A 23764-nucleotide genomic window follows, 5' to 3' on the forward strand; every position below is an offset into this window, starting at 1 on the left:
CCCCCATCTCTGATCAATATAGCTGGGAAAAACAAAACAAAACAAAGTAAATATTTAATACGATCCAGGGAGCCACAGCGAGCGCTCCCCCCGTCTGTCTCCTCCGCCAGCCGCTCGCAGCAGCTCCCCAGTCCTAATGAGCCTGAGTGCAGCAGGGATCGATGGCAAAGGCAACCTCCGCAGAGGGGTCAGCTCTGCCACGTCCCCCCCTGCGCTGTGCCGGAGCCGAGGCTTGGCCCCCCGCGCCCCCCAGAGCTGCCTGCCCTCCTCCTCCTCCTCCTCCTCCTGCTCCTGCTCTGTTTTTCCTCTTCTGCGTCTCCTTTGTCCTCTCCAGCTCCCAGGAGGGATGAGGGCTTTGCTGCTCCAGCACAGCTGTCCCTTGTCCTGCTGCCACACAGGACACGAGCTGTGTCAGGCATCAGCTCAGGGCTGGGGTCTTCCACAGGGGTGCAGGACAGGGTGCTTGTAGGGCTGGCTCCAACGCAGAAGGCTGGTGTCTGTCCCCACACTCGGGGAGTGGCTCCCTCATGGATGGAGGTGCAGAGCCCAGGGGGGCCCCAGGCACCCCCAGACCTGCCACGTCCTCCTCAGCAGCCTCTCACCCCCTCACTCCAGTCCCCACTGGGGACCTGCATCCCCTGGCGTCCCCCCGAGACCCCAAGTGCTGACCTGTTTGGGAAGTGCCAGGGCTGGGCAGCCGGCAGGCTGGCCCCAGCAACACCAGCGTGGGACTTGCCTCATTGCTCTCTGGCTCCACGTGTTTTCCAAGTTTGGATGGTCCCTGGTACTCCAGCACCAACGCTGACAGAGGGGCGCACGTTAACAGGAGCTGCCAAATCGCCTCCTGTCCTGACAGAGCCGACCTCCGCCAGACAAAGTCCCTGTGGGTTTAGGAGAGGGGCTGAGCAGTGCCTCCAGCCAGGCCTTCCATCGGATGGACCCATACATCACCGCGCGGCCTCATCCTGCCCTGGGCTGTGGCTGGTTCCCAGCGGGATGCAGAGGTGGCACACTGGAGGCAAAACTCAAGCGGAGCACCCGGCTGTGCTTCTCTGCCACCATAGCGCTTTGCAAATTGTTTTTCTGTGGAAAAGTCAATTGATCTTGGTGGCACCTGGGATGAACCAGGGACCAAATGCTGTCCCTGGGGTGGGACAAGAGGAATGGCTGCCCTGGCTGATGCCCCTCATCCAACCCTGCCAGACCTCCAGCACCGCAAAGCCCCGGCCAGGCTGTGCCTGGGGATGGTGACTGGATTTACAGCTGGAAAACAGCCTGGTGTGCCCCGAGCATGGAGCAGGAAGGTCCATCTCATGTCTCCGGGGTGATACTGAGCATCTTCCCGCAGCTCGGTGGTCTCCAGGCAGGCTGGGGGGTGCAGAGATGCCAGGGCAAGACTCCCCACGGGAAGTACGGCAGAAGCAATGCGAGCCGGGACAGCGGCATGGGTCCTGCGTCACGGACGCAGGCTTGTGGCAAGGTGCCGAGGAAGTTTTGCAGCAGCATTAGAAAATGTTGACATGTTTTTTTGAAACAATTTCAGATCTGATATCTGCGCCAGATTGAGTTTGTAACCAGCTTTATTGTTTAAGCCTGCTGGGATTTCATCAAAGGCGTCTGCTGTTTACCCAGAACCATTTCATTGGAGAAAACAGCAAACAGACCTGCATTTCTATCTGATTTCACTTTTTCCTTTTCCTCCTGAATTTAAGTGCTTGTGAAAAGCATGGCTGATAAGGCAGAGCAATGTGGATAAATCCCGAGGACCGGCTCGGTGGAGGCTCCACCAGCTGCTCCGGGTTTATTAATAGACCGCAGGCAGTTGTGGGACCGGCTGCCAGGCTGCCCTAGCTGGGTTTGGGATCTCCATTCCAGCAGGTTGAGCTGGGTCCTGGCTCCTTGGGATGCTGAAGGCTGGGGAGAAGATCCGTGCGGAGCTTTTTTACTGCTTTCAGGGCAACTTGAGATTTAAGCTATGAAGGAGCCAACGCCTGTCCCTCCTCAGGGAGTGGCAGTGACCGGGGTGAGCCATGTGCTCCATGACAAGCCCTGCCAAAGCCAATGCAGCCACGGGAAGCAGAGAAAGATGAAGGAGAAACCAAGCTAGAAAGGAGCCTGGTGTAAACTGCATTAATTCTCCTCGCACCTTGGTCCCTGGGGACTGTGGCGGCTGCCTGCCCGGCTCTGACTTCTGCCCATCGCTGACCTTGGAAACATGCTGGAGAGAGGGGTTGAAGGCTCGAGACGGGGCCCCAGAGGGTTTTTACCTTTTACAAGGTGCAGCCCCCTCTGCCGCTGCCTGCTCTGCCCCAGGCATCCTTCCTTGCGGGTGCTCCTCACAGTCACCCATCATCAGCACTGTTTTCACCAGGGTTCGGCACATTCTCCATTTGGGAATAGCCTTGGTGGCCATCCCCACCTTCCCCAGCGTTTGGGATGGGGACGTGGCAGGCTGGGGTCGGTGGAGTGCACCCAGCCACCTTTCCCCGTGCCCCTTCGGCATCTCCCGGCCACCTCGAGGGCTGGTGCTCCCTGGGCGGGTTGTGCCGGTGGCACCTTGCCGGCACTGCGAGGGCTTGTCTCTTCCATCGATCACACCTGCACGGTGACAATGTAATTTTTATCTCTGGTTGTTTATTTCTCAGACAGAACTACTTGTAAATTCCGAGAAGAATATATATCCCTGCGCGTGACAGATCCAGCACACGGCGATTAATCTGCCCTCTTAAGACCTGAATGCAAAAGTGTCCCAATGTCACTCCTGGACAGGGTGTCGAGCCTCGGGGAAGCACTTTGGGGACGTGCAGGGATCCGGTGGAAAAGTGTGTCCTTTTCCAGGCGAGGCTCCCCTACTACTTATTGCACTCGCTCACAGCTCCGGTGGTCCCTGTCTGATGCTCTCAGCCGCTCTGGCTTTCCAGGCTGAGTCTCCAGCTCCTCTTTTTGGGAGGTTTATGCAAATAGGGTGGTTTTTTGGTTTTTGTTTTTTTTTTTTTTTCTTATTTAATTCCTGGCCGCTGCTGCTCGCAGTGCCCCAGATAGCAGAAGTGCTGAGGACAGGCGTTTGCGTCAGGTCCTGCGGCACCCGCATCCCGGCCGCCTGCCTGCCCGAGGGGAGGAGGGATGCAGTGAGGGGATGTCCCAGGGACAAGGGGGCAGAGAGCAGGTGGCAGAGGCCAAGGACAGAGAGGTGAAGGTCCTTTAATGTCTGGTACCTCCTCACTGCACCTGCGAGGATGGACGCCAGTGCCGGCGGGTGTCTGTCCTCAGTCCGAGCATGGACCTGTCCCCTACAAGGGTCAGGGTAGGGACTGGGGTGTCAATCTGGGCTCTGCAGCAGCCCACAGCCTTGTCAGCAACACCCCCCGTGCCATAAAGCTGCTTATTTACAACCTCCTACTCAGGAGCATCTGGGAAGCGAAGCGCGTCATTTCCAGGGAGAGCAAAATGCTGCATATTTCAGTGTCTTTTGAATTTTTTAGGTTTCCCTGAACTGTGCTAATGGGTTGGCGGTGGTGGGGGGGAGGCGAGGGCCCAGCCCAACTCCCGGCCTGCCTTGCTGCTCCGCTGCGCGGCCATGACTGCATTGCTGCTCTTAAAATATTCAGTGCTGTTGGCCACAATTTCACAGCGGGTCAAAGCGCGCAGAGCCAGCAAGAAGGAGGGAAAGTGTGACAACGATATTAACCCTGGCCCGGCAGGCCCCCTCCGCGCTCGGCAGGCTGAGCACGATGTGCTGCAGCCACCTCGTCCCGGGGGACAAGCAATGAGGCCGGGGGGGTGCCGCGACACCCACAATGCCTTCGGTCACCCCATCTTGCTGCGTCTGTGGCATCACTTCCCAAATGCTGCAAAGGGGCAGTGGGACCATCTTGGGTCCCGCCAGGAGGGTTGAGCATTCCCTGGGCTCCAGCATCTCCCCTAGGCAGGGGATGCTCCTCTCCTTGCTCCAAGATGCTGCAAAGCTGGAGCTGTGCTGGATGCTTGGCATTGCCCTGGTCATGCTGCTGGGTGAAGGGTTGAGGATACCCCCCTTGGGGACATTGCTGAGAGTTAGGACTTCTGCACCCCAAGACATCATGTTTCCCAGGCCTTGCACAACCATCAGTTAGAGCTGGCGATGGAGGAGCAGATTTACGATGCAGAAGAGCAGCCGCTTGAACCTGGAGGGGATTGTGAATGGGGATTTAATAATCCTGCTGTCGGCCTGGAGTTTGCTCTGCAGTTGCTGGCTTGTCTGCCAGGTTTTTCCAAGAAAACTTCTGTGGCTGGGGGAAAAAAAATGAACCAAAGCAAGTGGTCTGTTCCACCCGTGCAAGGTGGGGTGGTGGGAGGTGTCTGTGTACTGGCATGGAGCTCAGGGTGGACGGGGGATGCTGCAACGGGCAGAAGGCTCCGTGCCAGGCTCAGCCCTGGGAGCCACATGCTGTCTGGAGCCCTCCAGCAACTGCTCTTTGCATGTGCCACACGCCTGGAGCTGGTCTGGAGCTTGGCTGAGGCCTGGTCTTGCATCCCCTCCACTTTTCTTGGTTTCTTGGTTGTGTGCTGTAACTTTGGAGCTCACCGACAGCAACGCAGAGGAGCTGCAAAGCCCCTCTCCTGGCGTGCAGGCGCGGCACCCTCTGCAGGAGGTGCTGCAGCTGGTGGATGCTCTCCCGGGGTCTTACGGACCCTGTGGCTGAGCTATCGGCGTGTCCTCAGGGGTCAGGGTCAGCCCCCAGCACCCCACAGCCCTCTGAGAACAAGAGGTGGCTGCTGGGTTGGGGGCTGTGGCAAGGAGTTGCCAGCACAAGCACCATGCCACCGTCCCGGGCAGCCGCCTCCAGCCCAAAGGCAACCAGCCCTGCAGTGGCACGGCCTCGTCCCCTACCACACCTGCTCGGCCCTGAAATCTCGCTCCCCAGGCGTGCATGGGCACATTGGTGTCTCTGCTGTGGCCAGGGACTGGACCGGTGATGCGCCCCTGGAGCCAGCCCCAGGGGTGCCCTCCCGCACCCTGTGCTGGCGACGAGCCAGGCGATTCTCCCTAATTCTGCTTGATCCCTGTTAATGTACCGGCAGATGTTCTCATTATCCATTTAAACATATAATCCTCTCCCGAATCCTGCTAAGCTCCTGGCCTCCCCGATACCTCGTGGCAGTGCGTTCCACAGGTTAATTATGCATTTTTAATTAATCACTGAGCGGAGGGTGACCCATGAATAAGGGATGGGAAGCTCCAGCAGCTGGGAATAGCCGGCAAACCGTCCCCAGGCGGAGCCGCACTGGTGTCACGCTCTCCCTGAATAACAAACCTGGCTCTAAAAATTCCTGGTTTGTGGATCTGACATGACTGAAGGATGGGACGGAGCTGAATGGGACCCCCCTGCACCCCACATCCCCCACCACACAGGAGGAACTGTGTCCCCGCCGGAGCTGTCTGCGTCCCACCTGGGAGTGATGGAGCAAGCACAGGGGGGAGGAGGAGCGAGGCAGAGAGGGAAAAAAAAATCACATGTTGTTTTTAAAAAGCATTTTTGAGTGAATGCTGAATAGGGTTTGGGAAAATTGCCTTAAAGGCCTGTTCTCTGCAGGGACGGAGCTTTTCATGAAACACGAGTATTTTGAAACTTAATTGCACATTTGCACGGGCTAGTGTTTTTATTTCTCTCAGGTCTCCGAGGTGGTCTTTGAAGATTGCTGTCTCTCTGTAATGGTTTTCTTTATCTCAAATAAATTCCGCACACCTGTGAGGTGGAGCTGCTTGAAAGAAATTACGTCGAAATTGGCTCTTGATTTAATAAATCTGCAAATGGAGCTGGGATGCAGAGAGACGAGGTGGCTGGTGGGGCCGGCTGCACCTCCTCCCCACCTCTCCTCCCCTGCTCCCTCCATCAGCTCGCTTTCAGCCCTTCTGCAGGCCGGGGCGAGCACGGGGCTGAGCGATGCGGGTCCAGATGCTGCCTTTCCAACCTGGTAGCCACTGCCAGCACGTCCGAGGGGGCTCCAGCCGAACACCTCGTGGTGCTGACCCCTCTAACACCCGCCCAGCCACCTCCTCTGGCACAAACCCACCCGTGCTTCCAAAACCGGCCTCAAAAGCTGCCGTCGAGCGAGTGTTGAGAGCCCTGCCATGTGCCGTGAGCGTGCTGGGCTGTGCCAGTCGGAGATGATGCTACAAGCTGAATGCCAACTATCCCAAGGACACTTCTTTGAGGACCATCCAATGTAATTTTCTTTCCTGGCCTCAGGTTTGGGGTTTGGAGCTGTGGTTTGCTCCGGCAGCTCCTCCTGCAGCTGCCCACCACGTGCTGCCACCATTTCTCTTGCTCTGATAATCCATGCCATGGCTCCCCAGCTCATCGGGGAACATTTAGCCGGCTCTCCATTTTGGAAGAAGAGCAAAGCACTGGAGAAACGCCTGCGGCACAGTTCAGCAGAGCTGGCTGTGCCGCTGCAGCAGGCAGAAACAAATCCCCGGGCGGCTGGGGCAGCGTGTGCTGGGCAGCCCCGGCTGTCAGGTGGAGAGGAATGGGCGGCCGTAGGAGTACACAGACAGGTTAATGGCAACCACAGATGCTGCACAATTGGATTTTGCCTCCTCGTTTCTTAAAGAATCAGCATCTCTCCCTTGTTCAGAAATCCAACGGTCCCACTCCTCTCCCTGGGAGCCTCAGTAGCAGCAGGGTGACCTGTCACCTGTGGAAAGCACCCAAAAAGCCATTTAAAACCCTCCCTCCCCTTGCTGGGCTTCTCAGACACGAGGTTACCCACAGAGGCCACGCTGCCTCCTGCACAAACCCCAGCTGCTCGCACTTGCTTAGCTTCAGGTGAACAAGATGCCGGGCGATTTTATTGCATTGCTGGATTTTGTTCCACTCTGTTATTCACCACGATTGAATTTGCTGCTGCAAAGGCAGCAGACGGTCCAGCCAGAGCTCCCACACTGCCCTCGCTGCTCCAGTGGGACCACGACCTTGTCTCTGTATCTCACTTAGCCCTCAGCTGGGTAATTCGGTGCCGGTGTGGGAGCCGGGCATTTGTCTTCCTCCCGCCGAGCATCCCAGTGCAGTCTGACTCCCTTGCCTGAGCTAAATCCTCGCTCTGCTCCACTTTTAATCATTGACCTTGTCAATGCTTTCAGGGAAAGCATTTGCCTTCCCAGCTCCCTCCTCTCTCTTTCTCACCTGATTGTGTCCCTCTGTCCTCATCTCCCTGAGTAGCTGTCGAAGTTTCGATGCTATGCGCATCACCATGGTACCTGAACCCCTGGGCAGAGCAGGAATGCACGTCCCCATTGTGCAAACCCTCCCCAAGTTTTAGTCACGCTCACTGGTTCGTGGTGTCTGTTGGGAAACGGCACTTCATCTTTTGCCTTCCCTGCTTCTCGGACTTATGTAAAAAAAACACCTCGGGCTCTCCTGAAATGGTGGTTTCTTGGCCTGTTTTCTCTTTGTACTGGAAGCTGTGTGGTGGCAGGGCCAGGAGCATTCCACCTTTCCGTGCGAGTGGTCTTTGATTAGTGCAAACCCGTGCGGTGGCACCGATGTCCTGCTCCCCCCCACCAGCACCGTGGCTGGAGCAGACGTGGGACTGCAGCTTCATTGCACCCAGAGCCCTTACCAGAGACACGGGGTCATTCCTGGTGGTTTAGGAAACACAGCTGGCAGCAATGTGAGCAGCCAGGGGGGCAGAGCCAGCCGGGAAGGCTGCTGAAGCCTCGCTTTCTCCGTATCGACAGCGACGACTCTTCTCCCCCTCCGCCTGCGCCATCGCCTCTGCCCCGTGATTGAATTAGGGGGCTGTAACCCGCCTCCCTCCCGGCCCTGGTCCCGCCACATCAGGCTCAGATGCTGAACTTGAGAGCCATAATTTAATAAGTCTCAGGCAGGCAGCGCGCTCGGATAGCCGTCGGGATCTCTTGCCTCCTCCCTGCCCAGAGATGCGCTGATTTATACTCCCAGGCAACAGCTGGGAATTTGCCCGGGATTTTTGCTTTGCCAGGATGCATTGCTCCTTTCCCGAAGTGGGAAGCTCGTGGGGTGAACCAGGAGCAGAAATAGGACCGTACAGGCTGCAGTCGGTGTGGTGTTTGCCTGTGCAACCCTGCGTTAGGCTGGTCCTTCGTTTCAGGGAGGGAGCAGCGACGGGGAGCAGAGGAACCCAGGGTCCTTATGGCAGCAGCCGCTCTTGGGCTTCCTGGGCACAACGAGTTAAAAGTTGCAATTAGTAAAGTGCTGACGATGGGAAGGTGGGGTGGGAAGCGAGCGGCGTTAAATGAAACCTGAACGGTTATTCCAATAAGTGGCAGCACAGTTTCCAGCTGCGCTTGTTTTCCTGGGAGCTGGGGGATGAGGGACAGGATCCAAGGAAGGGTGAGAGATGCTGGGCGGGATGAGGGATGTTGCTTGAGGATGTTCAGGTTCTGCTCTGTGCCCCTGCCAGGAGAGCAACAGCGTGGGTAAATTTGTCAGGGGTTTCTTTGTTAAGTGCCCCCCAGAGAAAGCCTGTTGGAGACCGGTAGAAGCTTGGCTCTTACTGGACTGAAAAATACAGCAGGGGAATCAAAGTGGGAGGTGGAAAGGCCACTGCACCCCAAGGATGATCACCCACCACCAAGGTGGGAACGTGGTGGTGTGGGTGCTGCCCGTCTTGCAGCCCTGGTGGCTCCTCCATGGGGGCCAAATCCTGCCTCAGGAGTGGAGCCCAGTGCCCCCTGCATTTGCGTGGGGAGGGTTTTGGGGAGCAGTGTGAGGCACGCTGCTTTTGGCAGGGGACTCCTGTCGCGTGGAGAGTCGGCTGTCAGCCACAGCGGGGGCTGCAGGGGAATGGAGCTGGGTGCCAGGCTGGAGAGGAGCTGGGCAGGGCGGAGGTTCCTGGGTTCCTCTTCCAGCTGAGCAGGCAGGAGCCGGGGCAGGCAGAGGAAGCCAGCGGTGGCCTCTCCCTGCCAGACGCAGCTGTTCCAGCTCTCTGCTGGTGCGACACTACGGCGCTATTATTAGACTCCAGTAGGTCTCTGTGGGTAGCTGCAAACTCCCCGATGCCTCCAGTAGCTCGGCAGATACCAGGGCAGAGCAGGATCTGCTGGCACCGGTGGGGACAAGAGGCCCCAGTTTGCTCAGAGGGGGTGTGGGTGGCTGTGAGTGGCAGATGCCCCCCAGAATGGGGGCATAGGGAGCCACGTACCACAGCCTGGGCTGGAGCTGCTGCAGCAAAAAGCAATTAGTTGTCTAAAAAGAGGTTTGGCTGACGAGGTGGTTGCGGAGCGTTTGGGGTTTGGTAGTGGCTGGGAGAGACACTGCTCTGGCAGAGATGTGGGCCGTAGGGCTGTGCGTGAAGCCGCCCCTAAGAACCACATCTGGATTTCACAGCATCACTCTAAAAGGGAAACACGTCGCTGCCATCGCTGCTGTCCTTGACAGGAGGCATGGGGAGAGCGTGGTGGGGCTGCGATACACCGGGACACCCCATCCTGCACTGGAGGAGGGCTGGGGCTGAGGAGACATGGTGTCTTCTGCTCCCACCCTCTCCCCCAGCCTGGTTTCCAAGCATGAGTGTTTAAATGCCTTTTATGTTGTGACTCAAATGATGAAAGGCCTGAAAATGGGACTAACAAAGATGAGTTGTACTTCAGAATAAAAACCCCATGAAAGCAGCAGATGCTGTCATAGGAATAAATTGTATCAACAGCGATCAGATGGGAAGTGAAAAGTCAGAATGGAGTTGCTCCCTCTTTCCCATTTCCAGCAAAAAATTCTGGGTCCATGAATTTAGCCAGCATCAGGTAGGATGAAAGGCTTTGTCTGACAAGGCAATTCAAAGCATCTGGGAGCCTCTGGAGAAGATGTGGCCACTTGGACAGGGAAATGGAGCCCCTCAGTTTTAATGAGCATTTCAGTTGCCTTCCTTTATCCTTCTGCCAAGATCTTCCTTTTTTTTTTTTTTTTTTTTTTTTTTTTTTTTTTTTTTTTTTTTTTCTCCCTTAAAAACCGTGATTTCTGCTATTTGTGATTTGTTTCAACTTTGCAAAATGTGCATTTAAGCAACACGATGGGAGGAGGCCGAGTGTAAAACATCCCAGTCACTCCATACAGCCCTGCCTGTTGCTCATTGCCGTAAATACCTCCCCACTGAGGCTGACCCAGCCATTTCGGCTGCTGCCGGGTCGGCACCACCATCTTTCAGCCCCTTTCCAGCCCCTGCGATGATTTACCATCTCCTCATCTCCCCTTTCCACTGCGACCGGATTGCATGCGGGCTATAATTAATAGAAATTAGACTGTTGAGACCTTGCAGCCCCCATCCCGTAATTACTTGGCCTCGCTGCATTCGAGGCACAGGGGGGGTGGGGGGGAGGGAAGAAGATGCGACAGAACTGGCGGCTTTGATGCCCGCCCATCAGTCTCCTTCCCCCCTGCTGCAGGCAGAATGATATGCTGCTGAATGGGGAAGAAGATACATGACAGGCTCCAATTTGCCCTCTTCTCCACCAAACGCAAGGACATCCAGTAAATCTGAAATGCAGAAAGACTGAAAAGGGATGAAAGGGAGCCTACACGGCACGGTACGTAATTGGCTTGTGGATCTCTGTGGCACAGGACACTGCTGGGGTCAGGACCTCAGCAGGATTACACGTTTATAGAGCTAATGCTCTCCCTATTAGCCATGCTAGCATAAAAACACTGCAGAAGGGCCCTTCACCTCCCTGTTTCAAGCCATCATTCGCTCCCTGCTCCATCCAGGTAAAGGTCCATCCAGCACATCCCTGGTTTTCGGCAGCCTCCAGTTTTCTGTGGCCTCTGGTTTTCGCATCTCCTGTGGCTATGGGCTGGGTGGTGTGGCAGCCGAGCGTGCGCTGAGAGCCCGGGCAGATGTCACTTTGCTCTTCCATCTCACACTTGCTCTGTCCTGGTTGTATTTCTGATCCTATAGAAACCCTCCGTAGGTCGTAACCAGCCGCTGGCAGGGAAATGATCTGGTGAATCTGCTTTCGCTACACGTGAGCTTGTTCAGCATTTGATACCGATCTGGCTGGCACTCATCTGGGGTGGGTTTTGTCATTTCATCTGCAATTGTTTTGCTGTAGAGCACCTCGGAGGGTTTGCTAGCCCGCTGTTTTACAAAGGACACTGTTCTTATTACTTCTGTGAATGAACTACTTTGCATTTCTGTGAATGGGAAAGAAAACTTGTCACCTCAGGACAAAAAGGGAGTGGAAGTATCTGATGATCCCCGGAGACAATCCACTAAGCTCAAGTCATCCTCCTGTATTTCTTTCTCCTCTGGGGCAATTGGAATTATTAGTCCCTTTTCAAGGACCTCAAGATGTCTCTGTCCTTTGCCAGTTCCTGGCCCAGCTTCACTGCAGGCTGCTGGCATGTCTCACCAGAGCCCCGTCCTGTGCCAGGGACCAGCAGAGGATGCCTGGGGCTTGCTGGGGGTCAGAACAGCAGTGCCAGGAGATGATGAAGCTCCTGGCCGTGCCTGAAATCCTGCAGTATCTGTGCACACCACGCTTGGGGTGTCCCCTGGGCCACGCCATCATCTCTCGGAGGAGTGGGAACAACCTGGTGTCCATCGACACCTCCAGCTGCAGCAGAATCCAAGGACTCGACTCATCCATGTGTAAAGAGAGACGTGCCATTTCCCTGCAGCATGTCTCTGCTCCAGGAAAGTCCCAGTGGCTTTTGAGATGCTGGCCCATCATGCGCAATGGGACGAGACACAGAGGCACAATAAACCCTCTGGCAGCAGGGAAAGGAGAGTCAGGAAAAGATCATCTGTTCTCTCTGGTATCCTGTGGTGTGATGTGTGAGAATGGTTCAAAGCTGCACCAGTTTAGACCGGACATTCAGAAGCACTGAGAGGGTGGTCAAACACGGGAACAGGCTTCCCAGAGAGGTGGTCGATGCCCCAAGCCTGTCAGTATTTAAGAGGCATTTGGACAATGCCCTTAATAACAAGCTTTAACTTTTGGTCAGCCCTGAAGTGGTCAGGCAGTTGGACTAGATGATCGTTGTAGGTCTCTTCCAAATGAAAGATTCTATTCTATTCTATTCTATTCTATTCTATTCTATTCTATTCTATTCTATTCTATTCTATTCTATTCTATTCTATTCTATTCTATTCTATTCTATTCTATTCTATTCTATTCTATTCTATTCTATTCTATTCTATTCTATTCTATTCTATTCCATTCCATTCCATTCCATTCCATTCCATTCCAACCCCAAACAAGCAGCAGCCCAGCCTCTGATTTAGATAATCTTCTCCCAAACACGGGATTTTCGGCTCTGCAGCGAGGTACTGGGTTTGTGCCCCGTGCCTGCAGCCGTAGGACCGGTAGCATCTGACTGCAGCTGTACTCCAAGGGCGCTGCTGCAGTGGAAGGTGCACTGCAAACTGGGGTTAAGCGCAGCAGATTACACGGGGAAAACATGCTCTACATTCCCTCTGTTTCTGCATATGTTAGTCCTGAAACAAGCATTTAAATTAAACAAGTTTCTACAGCTGAGTTTCCAGTCCCACAGCCACTTCCACTGTTGGCCTCCTCTTTTTTTTTTTTTCCCCCCTTTTTCTTTAGCTCAAGCAGCGGGAGGAGGAGATGCAGACACAGAGAGGAGTGCTAATTAAACAGGGAGTTCCACATTAGGGTACAAATCCTCTGGACCAGCACAAACCCTGCCAATTTCTGTATTTATTTATTATTTTTTCAGTACAATTGTAATTTCCAGTGGTGCCTCCAGCACCAGGAGAGAGTTCAGGGGCTGCTCTTGGAGAGGATTAGCGTGCTGGAAGCATTATTACTTTCCTTCGCTGTGAATTCAGGAGTGATTCCCTGATGGCTGCACTCTATATAGAAGTGAATCGGTGCTAATTTGTTTTTGAGGATCACACATCCACCAACATGTGAAAGACAATCCTGCCTCTCGATGTATATTTCGAGTCAGTGCTACAGCAAACAACGAAAAATAAGCAAGCAAAGGAAGCCAGACCTCCTTCGCCCAGAAAACCAGAGCTGGAAAAGAGCGGACTTCGAATTTTTTTTGGCTGCTCTCATGTGAGTTGGTGCTGCACCTTTCCAGGAGGGTTTTGGGTTTTGGCTGTGCTGCCCGTGGCGATGGGCAGGGGGAGGCTCAGGCATCCCTCACATGGAAATCTTCAGGGATGCTGTGTCGGATGGGATGTCAAAGAGACTGAGCGCAAAAGGCTTCTTTCCCCCCCTTTTAAATTATCCTCGAGTTTAACTGCAAGAGAGGAATAAATTAAGTAATTGAATCTGTAGCGACAGAGGGGCCGGGCACCTGGCAGGAGAGCAGCCGCCCTGCCACCCACTGCTCCTCTCTCTTTATTTGTGTGATTCAGAGGGACGTGGTCCGTGGGGAGATACCAGAGCCGGCTGAAATGGAAGACAAAGCTATTGTTTCAAACAGAGTTATTGATTTTTACATTATTACACTATGAAATTTATGGTCTGGTTTCAAACTGCAATAGGAGTTAATGACCACCATCCAGAAACTTCCAGGTGACCTTGGCCTCGACTTTGGTGGAGGAAGGTGAATAGCTCCAGATACTGGGTCAGCAGATGTAAAATGAATCTGTGATGTCCTAAAGGAACTTAATTTTGAGGTGCTGCTGACCCCAGGTCTCTGCCCTGAGCTTTAGCTCACAGCAGACTCCAAGCTGGTTGACAGCAGTGATGGAAGGGGGGAATTTGGATCTTCTCAGCTCCAGACAAAGGCCACTTCTGCTGCTAAGCAACATTTTGCCCCTCATGAAGCACCATGATGTCCTCAGAGCTCCTGAGCACAGTTCTCCATCCTCAGCCGCCTGCCCAGCTCAGCCTGGCTGACCAAGGGTTTGCTCCAGTCGGTCACCGCTGGAAAAATGTAAACTAGGGGGCTCTGGGATGGCTGAGGAGCATCAGGAGAGGAGGCAACACAGCCCAGAGCAATAGAAACCCCCTAAGAGGGGAGAGCAATGGGCAGTGCCTGCAAAGGGCATGGCCCATTCCCTGTGCTAGCTGGCTCTCCCATCCTGGTCACCTGAGGAGGACTTGCTTTTCAATGCCGGGGCTACCAAGGTGGGTGACCAAGAGGAGGTTTATACCAGTCACTACGTGAGGTACCAGTGACAGAGAAAGGTTTGTAGGGGCTACAGCACTCCCCAGTCTAAAGCCTTTCCCTGGCTTTTCTTTGAAAGGTACCTCCTGATGCATCTTTTGGGACCAGCTTCTTCCCAAAGCTTTCCTTAGCAATATTCCTTCCAAATTTCCTTGTATGCTTCTTCCCCTGGGAACAGTCTTTCTACTTGCCAGTGAAGGAAGGCAATTTCTAGCCACTGGAGAAGGTTTTTTTCTTGTAGTACCTTCTCCCTGGAACATCCCTGACACTGCACCCCAAGCTAAAGTTGTGTGAAGCCGGTAGTCTCCAAGCTCATCTTCTGCCTCAGAGGTCATAATTGCCATTAAATCACAGCTTGCCTAACCAAATTATGCAAAACCGAAATGATCTCCAATGATTTTTATGTTGCTGAAATGTTCCAGAACTGCCGGGGTGATGACTGGGGGATTGGGAGCAGCTGTCACTCCATCAGAAACCATAACTCCAAACAGCTGGGATCTGTCAGTTATTTATGACGCCGTTCACCAAAAAAAAAAAAAAATTATGAAGGAGGATGAGTGGTTGCCACTCTCCAGCTGAAAGGCAGCTCGTGCAGAAAGCAAAGCCCTGTGCCACGTCCTGGCGCTGGGAACTGGCAGCTGATGTGACAGGGAGCAAACCCACCAAGGGTGCGCCTGCTGCCGAGCGCTGCAGGACCGCGGGGCAGCACCTAAAGGGCTTTGCAGGGTGGCTGAAAGAAAGCTGCTGCTCGCTGGGGAATTTAGTCTTTGTGATGGTCAGGATGGGCTTGTTTATTTATCCTCTGTGTGTTGAAAAAAAGAAAAAAAAAAAAAAAGCAGCTACTAAGCAGAGGTCTGACACCACTTTGTCAACCCATCCGAGATCTGAAGTTTCACTCTTGGCTCGCGCCCAGTTGCCATCGCTGCTCTGGCCTTGCCTTTCATCATACTTCACTTGGCAGATGAAATTGTGAACATTTGAGCCTTCTTTTTCTCCCTAAACAACATTTTCTCTCTACGGCAGTGCAAACATCCCATTCTGAGTTAGTTCCCAAGTTTCAAAGTGTATTTTCCCCCGAGGGTGGTAGTTGTGCCTTTGTGCCCCAGTTCACCGGGTTGGATTTAGAAAGCATCCTCTGATAGACTGAGGGTGTGAGCAGGGCAGGGAAATCTCTCGCTGGAGCTCGTTGGCAGCGAGGTGGTAGTGTTACACCAGGTGTGAATTTGGCCTCAGAAGAGGGTGAGTGATGAGTAAGCTTCTGCCTCTTTGATAATCCCGGCTGCGAGCAGAAGCCAGATGCTTTGTCCCCACTTGTAGCTTGCTCTGGTTAAGTATTATTATTTATATTATGTAGTAGCTATACATAGTGTTTTATGGCAGTAAAGATACATAAATCAGCAACCAGAAGACGAGGGCTTTGCTCTAAAGAGCTTATAAATCTAACAGCTTGAGCAGCACCGGTAATGGACACAGTAAGCAGGCAGTCAAGTTGCATGTAGACATGAGCTAAGACGGGTCTCCCAAAGCAGATGGTGGTTTAGGAGAGATTTGAAAGAGAAGCAACCTGCTCCATCCTCGAGACCAGATCCTGCTGGAGAATTAGTCAGGCTGTGACCCATATAAGCTTGTCCGGGTGGAGAGGTGAAAGTTTCCACCCGAGGCAAGCAGCTCACAGAGGGAATGGGCAAGGGGTGGCGAGGGCTTGTGGCGGGGCGGTGTTTTGGGGGGCTCTGCAGGTGCATCCTCCCTGAGGCCGAAGCATCTGTTCTTGTCCGAAATGTTTTCTTCCCCTCAATCCTGAGACTCCTAATGAAAATAAGTAGCATTACATCTTCCTAAATAAACCAAAGCTCTGCCTTGCTCCAAGATAAAGCATTAAAAGCCCTAAAATGCAAGAAAGCTGCCGGCGCAGGTACACCCAGCTCTCTGGATCAGGCAGTGCCATGAGGACAGGCTGCCCGCAGAGTGGAGCTGGGGCCAGCCTCCCTGCCGCGGTGGCAGAGAAGTGTTCCAACCCTTCAAACCTTCCCCCCCAGTCTTGGGTATCAAACCGGCTTTTTTTTTTTATTTCTTCCTGTGCTGGCACCGGCCCGGGAGGAACCTGGTCTGGGCTGAAGAGAGATGTGCTGTGTCTGGCCGAGCATGCTGGCTCCGGGCGTCTGCATTCTTCTGGCCGCTTTCAGCTCTTGCACAAATTGAGGCTTCACGCTAAATGCATTACACTGTATAACAATTAATCCCGTGCTACATATAGAAAGTCCTTACTCATCAATAATGCATGCGGGAGGAGTGATTTTCACTCTCAGTAATAAGGCTAAGACAATGGAAACAAGCAGGTAATGGAGAACATTTATAATGATGTTAATCTAATAATGAGTCTAATGCTGTTAAAAGTAAGACTGCAAACTGGACGCATCCAAAGATAAATTATTTCAAGCATTCATTAACTGATGCCTAATTAATGCCCAATTAGAGAGATGCTACATGGGAAATGGTTTGGACAGTCGGACGAATTCATTCCAATCACTGAAACCTCAGTCCAAAGCAGGAGGCGGCAGAAGGACACGGCGAGCAGAAGCCGGGGTGACACAGCACATCAGTGGGAGAAAGCCAGGAGATAAACACCCCCTTGCTGGTTTTATCCGTGTCAGCAGGACTTTGTTTTTATTCACTTCACCGGCAGGTTCCTGTAGGATTTTTCCGTGCCGCGTTTGAAGCTCTCCCTCCCTGGTGAGCTCTGACACATGTGCTGGTGACCCTCCATCTGCCTCGAAACCTTTACAAGATGAAGTTGAAAGGGCTGCATCGGGAATAAGGAGTACAACAAGTTAGGCAGGGTCTAACTCTCAGTGAGCTAGGCTGGGACCTGTGGGAAGCTCCCACTGGCATTTTCCAGCCTGGGAAGCCCGCGGGACCCAAGCGCTGCTGGCTGTCTCGTCCCGGTGGGGCTGGGCTGCCGGCCATCGCGACGTGGGTGTTAGCAGCCTCGGGAGCCTCGGTGGCGCTGTGACCACAGCCTCTTTGTTCCGAGGGGCTCTCATACCTGGGTCTGAACTGTGACCAAGCCCAGGACACCCCAGGAGCAGCTTCACACAGCACTAGGCACTCGGCAGGTTTTATGGGCTTGGAGGGAAAGCATCTTTGATGAGATCACGTGCCTTGAGTACATCCACTGGAGGTTTCATATATTTCCTCTTTCCAAGTCCTGCTGACCTTTTTTTTTTTCTTCTTCTTTTTTTACTCATCTGTCCTTCTGTTTCCCCTTTTTCCTTACCCCTGAGTTGCAGCACATAGGTAGAAAGACATCCCTGGCTTTTCTTCCTACCATTGTACTCTTGGGAAGCTGAGAAGGAGCAACACCCCAGGCTATCCCCGCTGCCATCCACCACCATGAGAGTCACATCTCCCTCTCCACAGAACTCCAGCCATTAACTCACAAATGCCTGTTAATTAAAGAGATGGACTCAGTTCCCTCTGACCTTTACCTTTGGAGTTATCCCTGCAGGCAGGGAGCTGTTAAACACCATGCTCCCTTTCCACAGGAGCTTCTACCTTGGCCGTGTTCCAGGCAGACCGAGGCTGCCTTCGTCCATCGCCGTGCATTGCTAACAGCCGCCTGTCATCACCATCCCTATAAGTGAAATCATGTATGCTCCCAGATCCCTGCCCGGCTCCACCTCCCGTCAGTAATCCCGTTAGCCTGGCAACTGTTGTGTCACGGAAGAGCGCATAAAACTGTTGTTTGGAAGCAATATGTAATCTTCCAACCTGCTGCTTATAGCTGGGAGATGGTTTATTGATTCAGACCCTTGTGATTTGGTATTTGCAATAACAGACTCTGCATGTGGGAGATCGTCACAGCGCTGGTGCCTGGCAGGATTTTACTAATAAACATAAGACCTACAGAAGGCTTCGTACTTCGGTGTCACCAAGGTACGACAGGGACCACGAAGCCATCCCACCTTGACGAAGCACATCCGCGGATAAAAAACCCAGCAGAACGTATCTGCAACCGTAGATTTATCTTCACCATCGTTATCTGGCACTCAGATCATCACAATATCCTCAGGATGCTGCTGTTTCCCAGGCTGCGCTTGCATGGCAAGTTGCAGCGAGGGCTCCCGTGTTGGCAGGGAGCGCTCCGTAGTCAGCACCAGGCACGATGCTCCCACCAGCACAACCCCTCTCTCATCGCAAAGGCACGACAGCAAAGCCAAAATGGTACGGCGGTGACTTGGAGAACGTTCCTTTTCCTACACAGCCGTAGGAGTTGTCGCGAATTAAACGTTCCTGACTTACAGCCCCTTTCTGGCAGCAGTGCAGGAATGAGACATTCCTCCTGGTAGCCAATGCTTAATTTCTGAAGGGCAGCGCCTGGAAGAAGTCCCCCTCTTCTCATCACAGCCAAGGCTTGGTCCAATGCTTTGGCTAGCAATGCTTTTTTTTAATTTTATTATTTTTTTTTTAAACAGCCCAGTCAGAGATAACTGCCTCTTACTGGTGATTTATGGAGTCTGAATAACCCAGTTTATCTAAAAATGTGACAACTTTGCCTTGAAAGGATGGATCCAGATGGACAGGTCACCTGCTGTTAACTAAACGGTAATAGATCTCCATACCAAGCAAAAGGCAATGGTAACCATGGAGTTATATTTCAAACACAATTAATAAGAAAACAGTGATATTTTTTTTTCACCTCCCACTTGTATTCAGCTGTAGGCACTGAAAAGAGGGACTGTAAAAGCCCAAGGGGTCCAGGCTCATGGTCTAGCTGGTGATAACGATGTGGAGTAATTAGAGATGAACTCCACTTCCACTCTCGTTTTTCAGATTAGTACAAGCTGAGCGCAAGGCGAGGACTCGTGGGCAGGATGGCACCGGCAGCTGTGTGCTGCTCCGACGTTACTCCTTTCCCCTGTAAAGTCCGGAGGCAGAATTCATTAGACATGAGCAAATTTTGCATGTAAGAGGAAAAAGCCAAATCTAGGAGGAAAATCTGAATGAGAAATGACAAGTCTGGTGCAACGAGTTTGAAAAGCCACTCGGCACAGAAGGAATAGCCTGAAAGCAAGCCTGGTGTGAGGAGTGGGAGCGAGACGGGAACGGGGCGGTGAAACCAGCACTTTGAGAGCTGAGCAGAGGGAGGGGATGATTACTGCCTTGCTCACCGCTTCTCCTCTGCAGCGAGAAAGCCTCGGTCACAGGCACATACTGTAGCATTAGAGGATGCAATATGTGTTGCCACAGGACATCCATTTAAAAATATGTCTGAGCATCCCACTTCCAAACGGAGTTTTCAGTTCAGCCTTTTCCACCAACTGCTGACAACATATTTTCCTGTAAATCACTTGGTTTTCAGGGTGGATGGTGGTGTCTGACAACTGTAGTAAAAAGAGATGGCAGGGATGGGTCTGCACCTTTGTGGGAGCTGGGGGTCTTGTGCAGATGCACTGCACATGTGTAATTTTAGGTGATTTGCTGGGAATTACTAAAGCTCTGTACTTTTCCCTCTCTGCTATGTAAGCGCGTGTGATTTAAGAGACGCATTACGGGAGGGGTGGACACCTACGAGGGTTTGCATCTCCTCTGTTTGCTCTCACACCTTTGCACAGTGGCATTTCCTCTGACTGCGCTGCCTGCTTGCAGGCAAGGGGCTTCGCTGCCTGCGCTGCCAGCATGAATTCTCACCGAGAAAGTTTCTCCTGCCCATTTCGGGCTGGGAGCACAACCGCCTGCCTGTTGCGGGCAGGGCGAGGAGGCAGGGACTACTCCATACATCATGTTGAAAGTACCGTGGGTGATGAGCCTACTCATCAGAGCCGCGTGGGTAATTCATGAGCAGAGAGGAGGGCTGAGTTAATTGGGGGCGTTTTTCAGCCGGAATAGTCCCCATGGCAGTGATGGGTGGGCGGGGGGTGCCCGAGTCCTCGCTGACGCTGCTCTCCCCTCTCTCCTCACAGGGGGGTTTGCAGAGCTGCTGCTGGTGCTGCTGGGGCTGAAGGTGCCTGGCGCCCTGGGCTGCCCCACCGACTGCGTGTGCTACCCGTCCCCGATGACCGTCAGCTGCCAGGCTCACAACTTCGTCACCATCCCTGAGGGCATCCCTGAGGACAGCGAGAGGATCTTTCTCCAGAACAACCAGATCACCTTGCTGCTGCGGGGCCACTTCAGTCCCTCCATGGTCACCCTCTGGATCTACTCCAACAACATCACCTTCATTGACCCCAACACCTTCGACGGGTTCGTCAATCTAGAAGAGCTGGACCTGGGAGACAACCGCTACCTAAGGGCTTTAGCTGCAGACACTTTCCAAGGGCTGGTGAAACTCCACGCCTTGTATCTGTACAAGTGTGGGCTGAGCTCCCTCCCCAGCGGGATATTTGGTGGCCTCCACAACCTGCAATACCTTTACCTGCAAGACAACCACATCGAGTTCCTTCAGGATGATATTTTTGTTGACTTGGTTAACCTCAGCCATCTTTTTCTCCATGGAAACAAGCTCTGGAGCCTCCATCAGAACACATTCAGGGGACTAATAAACCTGGATCGGCTGCTCATCCATCAAAATCAGCTGCAGTGGATTCACAGGCGGGCTTTTCATGACCTCCGAAGATTGACCACCCTTTTCCTGTTCAATAACAGCCTCTCGGAGCTGCAGGGGGACTGCCTGGCCCACCTGGGAGCCCTGGAGTTTCTCAGGCTGAACGGGAACCCGTGGAGCTGCGATTGCAAAGCCCGTTCGCTCTGGGAATGGCTGCACAGATTCAGAGGCTCCAGCTCCAGCGTCATCTGCGAGTCCCCTGAGCAGATGCACGGCAAGGACCTCAAGGTGCTAAGAGCAGAAGACTTTAGGAACTGTTCAGGGTCCGAGTCGCTCCATCAGATTAAAACACATACTTTCTCTACGGTGGACAGAGGAGCCTCCAAAACCCACCACCCTCACCACTCCTCCAAGGAGAAGGGGAAGGAGAGAGGGGCCGAGAACAGTTTGCACAGCAGCCAGCCCGCCGCCCCCCCCGGCTCCCGGCCGGGCTATCGCAAACCCGGCAAGAACTGCACCAGCCACAAAACCCGTAACCGAACCTCTAAACCGGTATCCTTGGGGCCGCGGAAAAATGGGCAGGAGATGCCAGACTATGTGCCTGATTATCAGCACAAATTCAGTTTCGGGGTGATGCCAACGCTCTCCCCCAAACGCAAGGGTAAGTGTACTCGGCGGACACCCATCCGCCCCCCCAGCGGGGTCCAGCAGGCAGCCGGCTGCTCGGGGCTCAGGGCTTCGCTCCTGGTTTTCATGATGGTGTTAGCGGCCGTCATACGCTGAGCCCCCGGCTGCGGACGGAGCGAATCTGTACTGCCACCAATCTACAAAGGACCAGAGTTTCTTTTCTTCTTCTTTTTTTGTACGTGGCTAGCGTTGGCCTGGCAAAGGGAAGAACGTTGTCTCGGCTTCTGACGGTCTCTCCGTGCCCGGCCGGGCTGCCAACACAGACTGTGCCGAACGCAGCGGGAGCAGATTAAAAGGCATTATCACACCTTGTCACAAACAGCCTAACCGAGCACCTACAACAAAAAAAAAAGCCAACCTTACAAAAACCCAGATAACAGGGATGGTAGCCAATTTGTCGGTGACAACAACCGGACAATGGACTGTATCCATGCTCTTGTGAAATCCTGTTCATTTGAGAGCGCTCTGAATGACCCCTCCAATTACCGAAAGGAACATAATTGCTGTAAAAACGATCACCGATTAAGCCTACACCGTTTCTCTGAAAGTGAGTGCAAGGACACTGATACTGATGTAATAAGGACATCACTGGTTCTCCCACGTTTTAGCCCTTTTGGCTCCAAACCCAGAGGCCAAAGTTGGCTGGGAATCTCTTAGAAGACAATCTCAAACCCCTGAATATCTCAGGCATTACAGCAGAACAGGGCTTGCCTGCTGGGCTTGGAGTAGCCAACAACCAAAGGAAAGACTGATTAGAGGTGGAATTAAACAACAACAACAAAAAAACAAACAACAAACCCAACACAAAGAAATGAGGTACCTGCAGGAGGTGCGTTTTTTTGTAACCATGTTCACACATCTGGAGAAAAAACAACCCCAACAAATGCACAGGCTCCCCCCTTCCCCTCAATTATCCATATGTATGTCTTATAATGTTTATAAACTATACGGAAACTATATCTTCAGAACTAAGGATTGTATTGTTGAATTTATAGCAGACCAGTATATGATTTTTTTCCTCGAGAAAACAAACCGGCAGCAGTGCCTACAGATGCTGAAAGCCATCGGGCGGGCTCAGTACACGCGGGGGAACCACAGTGGACCAATGTTCTCAGCAATTCAGAGCACTAAACTTTGGGAGGGGTGGGGGGGGCGGTTGTATGTGATGCAGCAAAGTCCATACCCAGACAGCCAAAACTCACCCTTACATCCTAACCTGTAAGCGAGGGGAGAGAAAGAGATTAATTCATCCAAATAAATAGAGCCATAGGGCTCTGTCTCCGGAGAGCGCTGCGAGGCCCCGGGGAGGAAAGGGGCTTTTTTGGGGCTGGAGGCAGAGAGGGGCTTCCCAGCTGTGTCGGTGGCGTGAGGACCTTTATAGCTGGACTAAGGTTTTCACTGGGGCAGCAAGGAGCAGTTCCCAGGCTGCAGGTAGTCCTGACAGCGTCAGGAGAGGTTTTGTTTCTTAAAAGGAACAGGTTGTATCACGGGAAGAGTCAGAGAAGGGGGAAAACTACAGCTCGTAGAGGACTGGCAAGAAGTGCAGCGCCCAGGGTTTCTGGTCTGCCGTAGGAGAGAAAAATAAATGGTTCAAGACAGCTGTACGAAGGGGGTTGTGGCTAGGTGGAGGAGTGGGAGCAGATCTGCTTGTTCTCCTCGTCCTGAATTAAACCCTGCTGTGGAGGGATGCACGGGGTCGGGGGCACTGCAGAGCTGGCGGCATCACTGATGGCAGCCCACGGGCTCGGGGAGGTGCTGCCCACATTCTGCAATCGGTGTGAATTCCCTGTCAGCGTGGATATGTGAGACCAAACAGACACTGAAGTTAATGAAACAAGGGAAATAAAAGTGATCTTGGACAAGAAAAAGGCTGCTCTTCATTTCGTAGCGATATCCCAGTGGTGGCATGTTTCTAGCCCTTAGCTCACGTGTGGGGCTGGAAAGCCCAAAGGAAACAGCTCGTGTTTTCCATCAGACACACCACTAGTTTCAGGAAAAATGGGCCAGCTCGGGAAATCCTTCTCCTAACCACTCTGGGGGTGGGGAGAGGGTATTTATGCAGCAGAAAATCCCCTGGAGGCATCTGGAAATGAAAAGGGAAACTCCCAAGAAAAAAAAAAAAAAAAAAAAAAAAAAAAGAAACTTCCCTGATGCACTTATTTTTAAGTTGGTTGGGTGCTGGGAGTAGGCAGCTGGGGGGCATGGTGTCTTCTGTCCATCTCACATGCAAGAAGGGGCAAGGGCTTAGATGCTTCACTTTTAAATATCCTTCTTGGGGAATAGCAGGAGTAACTCTGGGAGGAGAAAGGAAGAGATTACTTCATCAAGCCCTCTCCCCTTCCAGCTCCTACCCAAACTTTTCTGTCTACAGGGCTCTAAAGCTCCACTAAAGGGATGTCCAATGCAGCCAGAACAAATAATCCGTGATCTGAAA

The 23764-nt window shown here is 53.0% G+C and overlaps 1 protein-coding gene across 1 annotated transcript; it reads left to right on the forward strand.

Moving 5' to 3' along the window:
* Nucleotides 1–13479: 13479 nt before the first annotated feature.
* RTN4RL1 (reticulon 4 receptor like 1) lies at nt 13480–23192 on the forward strand. The gene is made up of 2 exons (XM_026861848.1): nt 13480–13535; nt 20067–23192. The coding sequence occupies exons 1-2, from the start codon at nt 13480–13482 to the stop codon at nt 21424–21426; spliced, it is 1416 nt and encodes a 471-aa protein (XP_026717649.1). The 3' UTR covers nt 21427–23192.
* The last annotated feature ends 572 nt before the right edge of the window (nt 23193–23764 follow it).

The sequence above is a fragment of the Athene cunicularia genome, assembly GCF_003259725.1.
Source record: "Athene cunicularia isolate RWA chromosome 19 unlocalized genomic scaffold, athCun1 chr19_part1, whole genome shotgun sequence".
In the NCBI taxonomy this organism is placed as follows: domain Eukaryota; kingdom Metazoa; phylum Chordata; class Aves; order Strigiformes; family Strigidae; genus Athene; species Athene cunicularia.

Coding starts and splice junctions, on each gene's coding strand:
- RTN4RL1 (XM_026861848.1), top strand. CDS start 13,480: ATGACCACCATCCAGAAACTTCCAGGTGACCTTGGCCTCGACTTTGGT. Junction 13,536..20,066: donor CTCGACTTTGGTGGAGGAAG/GTGAATAGCTCC, acceptor CCTCACAGGGGG/GTTTGCAGAGCTGCTGCTGG.